The sequence below is a fragment of the Herpailurus yagouaroundi genome, unplaced genomic scaffold (assembly GCF_014898765.1).
Source record: "Herpailurus yagouaroundi ecotype Mexico unplaced genomic scaffold, PumYag 141, whole genome shotgun sequence".
Classification (NCBI taxonomy): domain Eukaryota; kingdom Metazoa; phylum Chordata; class Mammalia; order Carnivora; family Felidae; genus Herpailurus; species Herpailurus yagouaroundi.
The window spans coordinates 71,069,204-71,083,928 of NW_024412396.1; the positions used below are offsets into that span (position 1 = coordinate 71,069,204).

General features: G+C 45.9%; 1 protein-coding gene across 3 annotated transcripts in view; it reads right to left on the minus strand.

Moving 5' to 3' along the window:
* SETD3 (SET domain containing 3, actin N3(tau)-histidine methyltransferase) overlaps positions 1-14,725 on the minus strand; it is an 80,749-nt gene that overhangs the window by 15,357 nt on the left and 50,667 nt on the right. For all 3 annotated transcript variants that reach the window (XR_005791175.1, XM_040478202.1, XM_040478203.1), the window contains exons 7-8: positions 1,633-1,691; positions 582-696 (exon numbers count right to left, since the gene is read on the minus strand). Coding sequence is in view for 2 of the 3 variants with exons in the window: in XM_040478202.1 (XP_040334136.1) it covers positions 582-696; positions 1,633-1,691 (174 nt within the window). In the remaining variant the exon portion in view is untranslated. The remainder of the gene's footprint in view (positions 1-581; positions 697-1,632; positions 1,692-14,725) is intronic.

Genomic DNA, 14,725 nt, shown 5'->3' on the forward strand with positions numbered 1-14,725 from the left:
CTCAAGGCCAAGGGCCCGACGCCCCAGCACCAGGGAAACCAGGCCCTTCTCCCGGACAAAGCAGGTTAATAAGTGGGCCAGGGATGTGCCATCGTGTCAGGTGAAGGGAGAGGGAATCAGAGAAGGCCCGTAACAGGGACTATAGTCAGCAAGGAAAACAAGGACCATAAAAGGAAAAACCAGAAAGAAGAAAGTTTTGGTTTTTTTCTTCAATAAATCGGCATTCTAAGGAGAGGAAGGAAAAGAAACCTTGGTTTGGTCTGTGGTTAAATAAGATAAGAACATGAGTGTTTAGGCTGGAATTATGACTTCGCAAATCAATGCAGTTCGCTGTGGTTTCTGAAAGCGGAGTAAGATTCTTGTCCCTGGTTTTCAGGATTAAGCAAACACCCAGAGAGAAAAACTGCAGCTTTTCTCGGCGGGAGGTCGGGGGCGGGGGTGGGGGGGGGGTGTGACCGGCTGGTTCTGTTTGCTGCCTTTGGAGGGAGGCAGCAGGAAGCTGGGCTGGTTTGCCGGTGGAATGTCCACACCACAGCCCCCCCCCCAACCCCACACGAAACACAACACAGAGGGGTCCTTACCAGGCCGTTGGTGTGATTGCACATATCCCACAAAGGAATCAGCGCCAGGGTCACCCGGGAACCGTCCTCCGTGGGAATCTGGTTCTGTCGCGTCATCACAGAAGAGACTGCCCACCTGTAACAACAGGAAGAGGTGGGTTACAGCAGGGACATCTCAGAGCCCGGTGCCATCGTAACTCAACCAGAAACTACGGTTTGTCAGACTTCTCGCCAACCGTCAAAACTTTTTCCTGAGTATTACTGCAGGTGATGGCTGGCCTTCATCATTGTTTAAAATTAAATCTAAGGCTGAGGGGAGGAAGGGGGACCTAGAAGGGAAAAGGAGAGAGAGAGAGAGACAGACAGACAGACAGACAATCCAGGGGTGAGGACTAAGCGGGGGATGTTCCCGGGAGACAGAGTGTCTGGAAGGAGGGCCAGGAACAGAGATCTCCAGGCCTCTGGTCCTCGCAGTGGCCGAGACACTTGCCCCCAGGCCCATGCCACCCTCTTTTTCCCGAACGCTGACTCTGCACCTGTATTAAGCCTCAGTGAGTGGCAAACGTAACTCCTTTCTGACCAGAAATCCTCTAGGAGATCAACAAAATGTGGCATGCTATTTTCTTATCACATGGCACAATTAAATCTTTCCGTTTTTCAAAAAAGACCCCACTTTACGCCACAATAGTCTATTTAACACCGGGGTGGGGGGGACCCTCACGACCACCTCACACTACACGTTAATCTCCAGTATCACGTGGCCACCTCAGCTACTCCCCGACCGCCACAGGGTGAAGGCAACTTCCGCGTGGTTATTAAAATGCTGACCCTTACCCCAGCTGTCCATTAGAACCTCTGCAGGACGACCTGTCTGGGGGCCTGACACGGTCACAGCAGGTCACTTCTTAAGTACTTCCCACTTCCCAGATCCTCAGATCACTTAGGAACCACCCCCCAACACACACAGTACGCAACACACACCAAAGATGCGTACACACGGTCCCCCCCCACACATCCATTCCCCCGCCACACACCAAAACACACACACAGGCACACACCCCACCCCACCAACCTGTAGTCCTCGTAAGTGAAAGCGTCCTTCAAGGGCAGTTTGTTGGCATGAGGATGGGTCTGGGAATTAGAAGTTTCAGAAAGCAGAGGTGAGAAGAGAAAAAGGGAAAACAGAAATCAGTCAGCAGAATTTCATTATTTAGCTGCCTAACAGATCCTAACAAGAGCCAAATGAAGCAGGAGGCGTCCAGCCGCGCTACTGAGGGATCATCATGCTATTATGCTCTCATACATCACTGTCAACTTAATTTCTTGTGCCCAGCAGCCGCCATAAATCTGCTTCTTCATATTTCGATACTAGAACCCACAGACACCACACAAAAATAAAACTGAAGGTGGACCGACTTTACAGAGAGGAAGGTAGGCGCCCCCACGCATGGAGTGTCTGATCCAAAGGGACACCGGGGGCCTCCAGAGTTAGGCGTCTGTCCTGGCTTTCCTCGTTTTCTTCTCCCCGTGACACGCTGCACACCCCTGAGTGCAGCAAATCTCTTCTTATGTGGAGAAAAAGAACAATTAAAGGCACTCTAATAAATGGACGGTTCTTTCATTTGTCTCCGACTTAAATCATTTGGATGGAAATCAACTTATGTGCAAATGAATCATATACGTGGTAAGTGCGGCTCAAGTGCAGAAAAATCAAGAAAGGTAGTTTTGTGTGGTTCTAAATTTTACAAACAAGACAAAGATAAAAGAGAGGCTGGCCTACTGAAATCTGACTTTTTTTTTTTTTTTCCCTGGTCAGATGAACATTTGGTGAAAACATCCACCACTTGACGCTCAGGAGGACGTTTTATGCGTCTCCTGATTCCTCATCCCAACGACCCCGCCTTGGACCCCCGAGAGGGCTCAGCAACTTTGTCTCCATTAACAAATGAAAAGCTGCGACGACGACGGGATCATTTTAATCTCCGGTTTCAGTAACAGCCTGAGAGGCGGCCTGCAGTTCAGTGACCGAGGGAGCGCTCGGCGATCTCCGGTCAGGGAGCAGGGAGGCGCTGCTGGCGGGTCTCTGCAGCACTGTTAATGCGCGGAGCTCCGTGCAGCATGCGGTTTTTACTCTCGACGCATTAGCATGGCGAGTGCACGGCCATTTATCATCGCTCACTGTAATGTACTCGCTGGCACCGCGCGCAGGACAGTAGGGGATGAGGCAGAAGTGGCTCGAACCGTAAATCAATTAGAAAACAAAAGCTTGTGCTCCGTGCGCAATTTTAGGCAAATTATATATTACAAAAGGCTGCCAACTGGGCGTTAGCTCCCAGGTGCCTGCCTTCCCCTCGCGTTCTTAGCCCGCGGTTAACCCTTTGGAAGAAAAGTCAAAATAGGAAATTACACTCGTGTCATCTTGAAATGTTGCAGTAACAAAAGTGAAATTAAAGATGACGAATTTTAAGTCAGTGTATAAGAGCACACGTTGCCCAGAGGAATCTTCTAGCTGCTGGAGGCAGATCGGGATTTCCTATCTCTGTTAAAACAAAAAACAAAAAACAAAAAACCCCCGAGGCAAGGCCGCGGTCAACTCCAGTGAAGAAAGATGCGCGAATCCCAGGGAAGGAAGCTTCTTCCTCCCTCTCCTTTGTAATGAATGGAGTGCAAGGCTACGTTGTATGTAAGAGTCCTGAAGATGCTTTCCATTTACAACGATGAAACTTAACTACGACACCGACACCGCTCAGGTTTCTCCTTATAAAAGGACAAACCGAGCAGAGAACTGTCCCTCCACAAAACCCAAGCCGGTGTCCGCGTAAGAAGCACCCCAGCGGGGAGGACTCCGTGGCTGAGATTCCCGTTCACTTACAACACAAGGAAACCTCAGGAGGGATCTACCCCAAGGGCGCAGGACAGTGCCCAAGCCAAGTGCTTTCCAAACTCTAAGCAGGTGGCAAGCACCGTTGTTTTTGTTATTTTAAAATATTTTAATTCATTTAAACTGTGCAATGCAGGATGGTATTTAGAAAGCTGGTAAATTCCAACACTAAATCCCCTAGGTATTAAGAATTTGGTCCGCCCTCCCAAGAAAGTCTGACTTACTGAATGAGAGAAAAGATGACAATTTTCAAACACGGAATGCTCAATGTCAAAACGACTCGAAGCAAAAACCTTCCAACACTCCGAGACCCTGAAATGGCTTTCTATTCTGCACCCTTAGTCAAACAAGACATCCTCCTCAAGGACCAGACAGACGGAAAATTAACTCTCCAGAATGTCTCCCTTCCTCCTATTTACATACCTTTCTTCCCGAAAACAGAAGTTCGTGCTCATAGTCCTGATGAAGTCGTAAAGACAACTCAGGAAAACACACACACACACACACACACACACACACACACACACACAACACACAATGCTTTCTTCAGATTAATTTTGATGATTATTTTGGCTGTAGGGTTACATAACATTTGTTGAACTCTGTTAGAAATAATTGTTCTTATATTCTTAAAAATTAGGGTGTGCCGACCGTACGTACTTCTGGTATAAAAAGCTATTCTGCCACAGAACACATGCACTTAACAGTTATACTGAAGCAAAATTTAATTTGACACTATGGAGAAAGGCAAAATAACTTCCATTTCAACAGGGCTCTCACCACTGTGACACTATCGCCACCTACTGGCCTTATGGTAGAACAGGTTGGGGCCGCCAGGTTCTTGGGATTCTTTGCCTGGGTAAGCAAGGCCTTCACAGCAACTTACCCTAAATCCACACTGGGCTTATCTAGAAGAGCTACTGTTTCAGCCTGACTCCAGCAAAACCTGGTTTCTAAAAAATCCTAGTCTACTTCTTAAGTACTGTATAAAATTTTTCAAGGATCCTGAAACATTCAAATATCGAAAATGATTTGCACATGAAAAACATTTAAGTTTGAAAAGAAGTATTTTCACATACCCTGAAAAAAATGAACAAGAGTAAGAAAAAGAAACTATTCCAAACACTCCTGAAGCTCTGGACAGAATTCTTTTTTCTTTCTGTAAACACCAAGTCTTTTTCCTGTTGGAGACCAAGTTGGGGCCTAAGAATACATCTTCAAAAATTACAGTGTTAACCCGACATTATTTATTTCGAAGTTCCTTAAAACGTTTTTAGATGAAAAGCCTCTAAGGTCATACTTTAAAGGAAGGATAACTGAACACTCCTCACCTCATAGAGAAAGCAAAATCAGAGAACGGTTTGGTTTATCGTGATGTATCTGCTGCCAGAGAAGACATTCCTAACTTGTACTATAAAAGAGCAAAACAGAAAGCTTACTCCTGGTGGCCGGTTTTAGCTGTAACTCGCTCCCGAGGCAAACCTGGGTAGATACGCCTGGGATGGGTGGGGAGGGTTGTCGGGCGGGGTCGGTCAGAAAGCGACCCTGACAGGGTCTCCCCAGGGTCTCCCGGGCACAGGGGCCCAACAGAGGCAAGCCGGGGGTCCTGCCAAAGCGCCGACTGCCTGCCCACCCCCAGCCCCCAAAAAGTCAGAGTCGGAAACCAGCCGCAGATTTCCTGCAGATTTCTTTAATGATTGGTATTTTCACCTTCTCGAGCACTCTAAATATTTGAGTTGCTGTAGCTCATGATCAGACTGGAGGCCCTCAAGAGCTTACTTTTCAAAGAGGATTCTTGTTTCTTTGTGGCCAACAGGCAACCCGGTGAGGTGTTCTTCCGTTCCCTTTTCTGCCAAAAGGAGGTATTCTAGATGAGACTCAGTAATATTGTATCTAGTACAAAATAATCACTGTGTTTGGGAAAGATTAATATCTAAAATCGTTTGTTTGGCTTCAATAAAAAGAAGTAATATTGCTAAATATGTAAGTATGACATTTTGAAGAATTTACCATATTGCCTGGGTCTGGTAGCTATGCTTAAGGAAATTAAAAACCACCACCGTCAGCATATTTGATCCTTATTAAAGTTCTGTCTTGAACGATCACTCACATAAAACAAAAATAAACCAAGAAGAAATTTAAATAAAACCTATGGATTACAAGAGTTTGAAGATGAAAAAATGAACAATATTCTGGCTTTAAAAAATTGATTTAGCATGCAGCTTCTCTTTATAGTCCCTTGATAAAAATGAAATCTCCCTAACAAACACTTAATAAAACCTGTCAATATCTCTGGGAAGAAAAATGACACGAATGCATTAAGTATTAAATACCCTTGGAAAAAGTCACATATTCCATGAATTTTTGATGCACTATCTTGACATTAATGTAAAACCTTGATATTTATAATTGACAGAGATTTAATAAAGCACAAAAGAAGATGGCTGAGGCATGGCACACGCATGGTCCGGGCTGATCAGAAATGAGAGCTCCCGGCATGTGCTTCCACTAAATAAACAGTTAATACGTGTGCCTCGGGTGAGCTGCAGTCTTATTTTAAGCTCACACAACAAACCTTTGTGGAGAACCCAAATAAGCAGATTTCGTTATTATGTGAACTCCTAATTCAGAAACATCTAGTATGCGAAACAGCTTTGGAACAGCTCGGCCTGGAACAAAACGCATTTGACTTAAAGTTTGTTTTCTTTTTAACATCTAACAGAAAGCATTTTTCACTTAAACCGGGGATAAATGCTCCCACCTACAGAGAGACAGGCATCTCTGAAAATAATTCTCAGAAGGAACATATTCAACCTGAGGAAAGATTCAAACCCCTCTACGGGGAAATAAAGGATTAGGACACGCAAACGGCCTCAAAGACACAAACAGCAAACACTTCTCAAAATCAGATCGTTACTTTTCTGAAGAGCACTCACTTCCACCTAGACCGACTTTTATGGGGAAATCAAGTTGAATACATTTAATAATCCTCTTCAAAGAGGCATTTAAATATACTAAAAGGACAGTGGCTCAGTTCATAAAAATGACTCCTAAATACTATATCTTGAAGAATTTATGGCCTGTTACAATATATAATTGTTAGTTTCAAAAATATATATGGTAGTTCAGTGACTTATTAATGGCTCTATAGTATCAGGAATGGCAAAATATGTAATTTAGAAGTTGGATCTCATTTATTCTGATCAAAAAAACATAACAGCATGCAATTACAATTTTCCAACTAAAATATGGCTAAGACTGTATTTGGCTTTACTTCTTAAGTGTATATTAAAAGGGACTGGGGTGCCTGGGTGGCTCAGTCGGTTAAGCGTCCAACTCTTGGTTTCAGCTCAGGTCATGACCTCATGGTTGGTGAGTTCAAGCCCCGTGTCGGGCTCTGTGCTGACAGCAAGGAACCCCCTTGGGATCCTCCCTCTCTCCCTGTCTCTCCCCGGCCCCGTGCTTTCTCTCTCTCTCTCAAAGTGAATAAACTAACTTTTAAAAAAATAACTAAAAGGGACAGCAGGGTTAACTAGCTGTGGGTCCTTGCACCTAACTCCAGCGATGGCTCCGTTTCTCTTATTCCTACAAGGATAAAGGCAGCCACAGAACCTCAGATTTGAACTATGTGGGTGCATGCAATTACACGTTTGGGAACTGGGGCCCCTGCTCACGTTAAGCAAGAGCCCCTCGGTGTTTTCAATGCCACTGAGAGATTCTTCCACAAAACAGCCCCCCCCCCCCCCGGCATCTTCCCTAAGCCCAGTGTGGATCGGGGTCTCCGCAAATGTTAGGTTCGGTGCAAGGTGAGGAGAAAAGACAGAGGCAAAAGGCAGCTTCATCCGCCGCCCCCCCCCCCCAAAGTCACAGGGGGAAGGGGGTCAGAGGGAGGTCGGAAGGAAAGAAGGATTTCCCCTGCAGGAAGCTGAATGAAGGAGACAGGGCAGAAGGGAAATAAAAAGAAGGAGAGTGGGATAGGGTCAGGATGGCAGAGGACAGCAGGAGAGAAACAGGGGGGAGCCAGGAGCGGGGTGGGGAGGGGGGAGCGGGAGGAAGGTTTGCTGGAAACACTCAAGCATCTCTCCGAGGAAGGCTGCGCAGGCTTCTGGAGCGCCAACCCACCCTGTGCTTTCTAAGTGCACATAACACAGCTTAACGGAATGACAAACTGCAAAACATCTACTGAATCTAAAATTTCGTTTTGATGACCATAAATCAGAATCGAAGCATGGTTCGTGTAGCTGACTCCTGAGAGAAAAAGATCAATTTTTAAGACTTTTATTTTTAAACACAGATTACATCCAACTCTTCAGGGAATATTGCATCGTAAAGTTCTTTGAATTCACTCAATATGATCAAATAAATACATCAATACACATTAAATTTAAGTTATTTGCTTTCCACTTATATATGCATATTTAATTTCTCTATAAAAATGTATATTACTTCATAGCAAAAATTTTTAAATAAAGAAAATGTGATTAGTGGAGAAGCACCCACATTGTTCAGTAAACTTATAAACTTACTTTAAGATGGAAGAATTGGGTTTTTCACTGGGAGACCCTGAAGTCTAAAACCTACACCCAGTTAAAATTGAGATTTGTTCAAACAGTGCAAAAGATATGCCTCTTTAAAAACTTTACTAATTACCAATTATAAACCCTGAAGACAGTCAACCATGAACCAAATGTAATCATAATCACCATTTTTTGACTGTCAACCATTTATGCACTCACCAAATATTTACTGACTCGGAAAAAAAGCTGAAAACAGGTTAGGGCTAGAAATTCGTTCGCTCAACCAATGTCTTCTTTACTATCTGAAGCGGAAGGTGCTCTGGCAGGTGCCGTGTGACAGGTGGACAAAAAGACATGGTGACACCCTCGGGGCGACACCTAGGTGACACCTAGGGGGGTCTGCCTAGCTGCAGTCAGACGAGTCACTTAAAACAGGATGGGAGGGGCGCCTGGGTGGCGCAGTCGGTTAAGCGTCCGACTTCAGCCAGGTCACGATCTCGCGGTCCGTGAGTTCGAGCCCCGCGTCGGGCTCTGGGCTGATGGCTCGGAGCCTGGAGCCTGTTTCCGATTCTGTGTCTCCCTCTCTCTCTGCCCCTCCCCCGTTCATGCTCTGTCTCTCTCTGTCCCAAAAATAAGTAAAAACTTGAAAAAAAATTAAAAAAAAAAAAAAACAGGATGGGAGAGGTAACAGCTCGGACGCTTCTCCAGGGCCACCTTTGCCAATCACCCTGGGTTCCCTACCCTGCCTCCTCCTGGCCCCATTCCTTTATTTCCCAGGCCTCCCCCCAGCACACTCACTTGAGGCACGTTTCTCTCCCACAGTAGGGAACCTCAGTGAGGCAGGGACCACGCCTATTTTGACCACCAGAGAATCCCCAGTGGGTTGCATGGTGTTTCATTCAAGGACCTCTTCTTCCTCCAAGTGCAGAGGAAACACTGCCCTTTGCTGGGCGGCAGAGGAGAGCGTTGACCTTGCGGAATGAGATTTCCTCTCTACCGCTCCATAACGGCCTGAACAAGAGGCAAGAAGACAGGAGGGGACAACGTCCCAAACCACCATGACCCCACGGGTGGTAAGAGGCAGAGCCAGAGGACTAGGTAACGTGGCTGCAGTGCAGCTACGACCAGGGAAACGTGGACCCCACGCTCCTTTTCCGAGAGGCGTTTCTACAGGCTTCTCTCCCTCCCCTTTTCTTCTACCTTCCATCTCTTATGATGAGGATATTCTCCCACCATCTAGGGGCCAGAAAATAGTCTCTTTTTCCAAATCTATCCTTAAGCAAATTTATTTGAGAAAGCTCTACCCTACCGTAATAATCCGAGAGGGAGCAAGCTGGACCAAGCACAGCAGCCAGCCCTCGGTACCGCACGGTCACCAAACTGCCCTCCACCGCGCTCCGCCTCACCCAGCAGTGTGCACCTTGGACAAGCTGAGCCCGTCACCTCCCATGTGACCGGGGCCCCGTGCCTCCATTTCTCCGCCTGAAAAGGGGGTCGGACAAGTAACTTCCAGCCTCTTTTAAAGTTCGAAAATCCTTTGTTTCTTTGCCTTGTGACACCCCCCACCTAAGCATCTCAATCTGCTAACTGACCTAATGACTCTGACCCAGAATCATGCTTCTCTGGTCTGCACGAAGACCATTTCGCCGCATAGTCAGTGCTTATTGATAAGGTACTTACACCTGCAGCTCCTCACCCTTATCAGTAAGCAAAGTGGAAACGCACAGAGTGGTGACAGCAGTCATTGTCTTAGAAGGACAGCCTGGCTTCAAAGAAGCAGGCTAGGATTACTTGTCATGGCTTCATCCCTCCGTCCTTTTCGTTTCAGCTGTTTCAGATTTCAGTGATTCAGGATAAAGACTTTGGACTCTGGTTAGATGAATCAATCCAGCATGATGAGAGCCACCAGTCATTTGTAGGAGGAGAGCATTATGACCACCAATGTGAAACCAATTTCCTTGATAAGGTGACTGACATTCAGAGCATGCATATAAAACTCCTGTCCTAGAAAAGGAAGTACCACACTTGGTACATGGGAGAGCTCTCTGCATGAAAGAGAAGAGAGAGAGACAAAGGGAGACACAGAGGGGGAGGGAGGCTGGTATCGACAACGGCCATTTGCTAAGCACGCCGTGCAAGGAACTCTGTTGAGAACTTTACACGTATTTGTATATAGCTGACCCTTGAACAATGCAGTCTGAGCCACACAGGCCCACTTACGTACGGGTTTGCTACGGTTCAGTGGTGCGAAAGTACCTTCTCTTCTTAGGATTTTCTCAGTAACATTTTCTTTCCTCTACCTTACTTTATCGTAAGAACGCAGTACGTAACACATACACACGATACGTGTTAATCAACGGCGTATATTATCCGTAAGGCTTCTGGTCAACAGTAGGCTACTGGCAGTTCAGTTGGGGGGGAGTCAAAAGTTACAAGCAGATTTTCAACTGCACAGGGGGTGGTGGGGGTCAGTCCCCCAACCCCTGCATTGCCCGAGGATCAACTATAATTTAATTATCATGAAGCCAATGAAACAGGCACTATGATTAGCCCTCTCTTACTGATGCCATAACTGATGGACAAAGAAATTACCGGTATGTCCAAGGTTACCCTGTTTATAAATGGTGGGGCTGGGAAAATGACTTAGGCCACTGTTTTTTAGAGATTACTTTATTTAAAAAAATTTTTTTTTACATTTATTTATTTTTGGGAGACAGAGTGAGACAAAGTGAGAGTGGGGGAGGGGCAGAGAGAGAGGGAGACACAGAATCCCAAGCAGCTCTAGGCTCCGAGCTGTCAGCACAGAGCCCGACTTGGGGCTCGAACCCACGAACGGTGAGATCATGACCTGAGCCGAAGTCAGACACTTAACCGACTGAGCCACTCAGGCGCCCCGAGATTAAGGCAAAAGACAATCAGTTGTTCTAATTTTATAAATAAAGCCTAAGTACTGATGTGGTAAACACAATTTTTTCTTAATGAAATTCTAGAAAAGTACCTGGCAGATACTGCTCTCATGTAAAATGCAGCATATTGGGGCATCTGGCCGGGTCAGTCAGAAGAGCATGGGGCTGCAGATCTCGGGGCTGTGAGTTCGAGCCCTACGCTGAGTGTAGAGATTTCTTGAATAAATTAATAAACAAACTTCAAGTTCCGCGTAAATGCACTGCCACACCTGGCAAGCCGGCACCCGGGGCCCCCCTGAGCATCCCTTGCGCTGGGGACCCAGCTCCACACGCTGCAGGCCCTGCAACAGCAGCCAGGGCCTCGCGGCCACAGCCCGGCCGGTGGCAGTGTGCGTGCACCGACCACAACCCAGCCACCACAGAAGGGTGCCCACAGCCCACACGGGGGACCCCCCCGGGGCAGGTGGCGTGGGTGACCAGGGCGGCTCGCACTACCCGGCCCCAGAGGACACCTTGTGCATGAAGCAACTCCTTCAAGACCAGGAGACGTAACTGATCTACAAACAGAGAGTCGGGCAAGTTGAGGGGAGAGAGGAATATGCTCCTAATAAAATAGGACAAAATCTTAGAAAAAGAACTAAATAAAACAGAGTTGAACCATCTACCAGATAGCGTTCAGAGTAGTGACCAGGAAGATGCTCGCCAAACTCAGGAGAAGAAGGGACAAACACAGTGAGAGCTTCAACAAAGAGATAAAAATATAAAAAAGAATCTGAGCTGAAGAATACAATAACTAAAATATAAAATACACTACAGGGAATCAACAGGAGATCGGAAGATGCAAAATGGAACAGCAAGCTGGAAGACAGGGTAGTGGAAATCACCCAGCTAAAACAGCAAGAAGAAAAAAGAATTTCTTTTCTTTTTTTTTGAGAGTGTGAGCAGGGGAGGGGCAGAGGGAGAGGGAGGGAGGGAGAGAGAGATAGAAAGGGGGAGGGGGGAGGAGGGGGGCGAGAAGGGGAGAGGGAGAGAGATAGAGAGAGAGAGAGGGAGAGAGAGAGAGAGGGAGAGGGAGGGTGAGAGGGAGGAATATCTTAAGCAGGTTCTACACCCAGCATGGAGCCCAATGCGGGGCTCAATCTAACCTGAGCCAAAATCAAGAGTCAGACGCTTAACTGACTGAGCCACCCAGGCACTCCCAAAAAAGAATCTTATTTATTTTTATTTTTATTTTTGAGAGACAGAGCTTGCACACTAGCAGGGGAGAGGGGCAGGGGGAGAGAGAGAATCCCAGGCAGGCTTCACACTTAGTGTGGAGTCCGATGTGGGGCTTGATCCCACAATTCTGGGATCATGACCTGAGCCGAAATCAAGAGTTGGACGCTCAACTGACGGAGCCACCCAGGACCCTCCCTGAAAAAAGAATTTAAAAAATCAGGCAGTTAAGGGGCCTCTGGAACAACACCAAGTGCACTAACATTCACAGGCTCCCAGAGAGAAAGAAAGAGAGAAAGGGATAGAAAACCTACCTGAAGAAACAGTGGCTGAACATCTCTCTCACCTGGTGAAGAAACACGTGCCAAATCAGAGAAGCACAGAGAGTTCCAAATAAGATGAACCCCAAGAGACCCACAGCAAGACACAGTCTAATTACCGTTTCAACAGTTAAAGATAAAGAGAGAATCATAAAAGCAGCAGGAGATAAACAACTAGTTCTGGACAAGGGAGCCCCCACCTAACACTAGGAGATGATTTTTCAGTAGAAACTTTACAGGCCGGGGGCTCCTGGGTGCCTCAGTTGGTTGAGCAGCAGACTCTTGATTTTGGCTCAAGTCATGATCCCAGGCTCATGGATTGAGCCCCATGCTGGGCTCTGTGTTAAGCGTGGAGCCTCTGCTTAAGATTCTCACCACCCCCTCTCCCATTTGTGTTGCCTCTCAGAAGAAAGAAAAGAAAAGGAAAAAAGGAAAGAAGAAAGAAAAAAGAGAAAAAAGAAAGGAAAGAAAAAAAGAAAAAAGAAAAAGAAAGAAACTACAGGCCAGAAGGGAGTAGCACAATATGTTCATGGTCCTGAAGGCCAAAACTTAGAACCGAGAGTATTCTGCCCAACCCAGCAAGGCTACCACTCAGAATTGAGAGAGAGATCAGGAGTTTCCCAGACAAGCAAAAGCTAAAGCAGAGCACCACCACCAAACCGGCTTTACAGGAAATGTTAGGTGGACTTCTTTAAACAGAAAAGTCCACAACTAGAGATTAAAAAAATACGCAAGAAAAACTTCACTGGTTAACATATAGTACACAGTTAGTACAAAGACTAAAAAACAAAGTAGTAAAATCATCTAGACCTACAATAATTCATCCAAGGATACACAAAACCGTAAGATGTGCAAAAATACGATGCCAAAACATGAAAGTCCATCAAAAAACCCTGTTGGTACTAATAAATGAATTCAGTACAGTCGTGAGATACAAATAATACACATAAATTGATTACCCACAAACCTGTTGCATTTCCATACTCTAATAATAAACCATCAGAAAGAGAAATTAAGAAAATAATCCTGGGGCACCTGGGTGGCTCAGTCGGTTAAGCATCCGATTTTGGCTCAGGTCATGATCTCGCAGTTCGGGAGTCGAGCCCCACGTCAGGCTCTGTGCCAACGGCTCAGAGCCTGGAGCCTGCTTCAGAGTCTGTGTCTCCCTCTCTCTCTGCCCCTCCCCCACTCAAGCTGTCTCTGTTTCTCTCTCAAAAATAAATATTTTTAAAAATCCCATTTACAAGTTCATCGAAAAGAATAAAGTCCCTAGGAATAAATTTCACTAAGGAGGTGAAAGACCTGTACTCTGAAAACTAAAACACTGATGAAAAAAATTCAAGATGACACAGATGAATGGAAAGATACACTGCGTTCATGGAGGAACAAGTAATTGTTAAAATGTCTACACTACCGCAAGCAATTTACAGATTTGATGCAATCCCTACCAAATACCAAGAGCTTTTTCTCACAGAACTAGAACAAATAGTCGTTAAGATTTGTGTGGAACCGCAAAAGACCCCGAATAGCCAAAGCAATCCCGAGAAACAAGAACAAAGCCGGAGGCATCACCACCCAGGTTTCAAACTAGGCTACAAAGCTGTAGTGATCAAACAGTATGGCACTGGCAGAAAGACCAACAGAACAGAACACAGAGTCCAGAAATAAATCCACACTTCCACGGCCAAATTCTGACAAAGGAGGCGAGAATACACAATAGGGGAAAAAGACAGCCTCTTCAATTAACGGTGCTGGGAAAACTGGCCCAGTTTCTGACATCACATACAAAAAAACTCAAATGGATTAAAGGCTTCAATGTGGGAGCGGAAACCATAAAACTGCTAGGAAAAAACAAAGGCAGTAAGCTCTTGGACACTAGTCTGAGCAATATTTTTCTGGATCTGTCTCCTCAAACAAGGGCAATAAAAGCAAAAATAAAATGGGACTGTATCAAACTAAGAAAACTTTTGTACAGTGAAGGAAACCATCAACAAACTAAAAGGCAATTTACTGAATGGGAGAAGATATTTGCAAATGATATAGCCAATAAGGAGTTAATATATAAAATATATAAAAGAACTCATACAACTCAGTATCAAAAAAAAAAAAAAAAAAGCCAAACAAGGGGCACCTGGGTGGCTCAGTCGGTTGAGCGTCCGACTTCAGCTCAGGCCATGATCTCACAGCTCGTGGGTTCGAGCCCCGCGTCGGGCACTGTGCTGACAGCTCGGAGCTTGGAGCCCACTTTGGATTCTGTGTCTCCCTCTCTCTCTGCCCCTCCGCCACTCATGCACACGCTCTCTCTCTCTCTCTCTCTCTCTCTCTC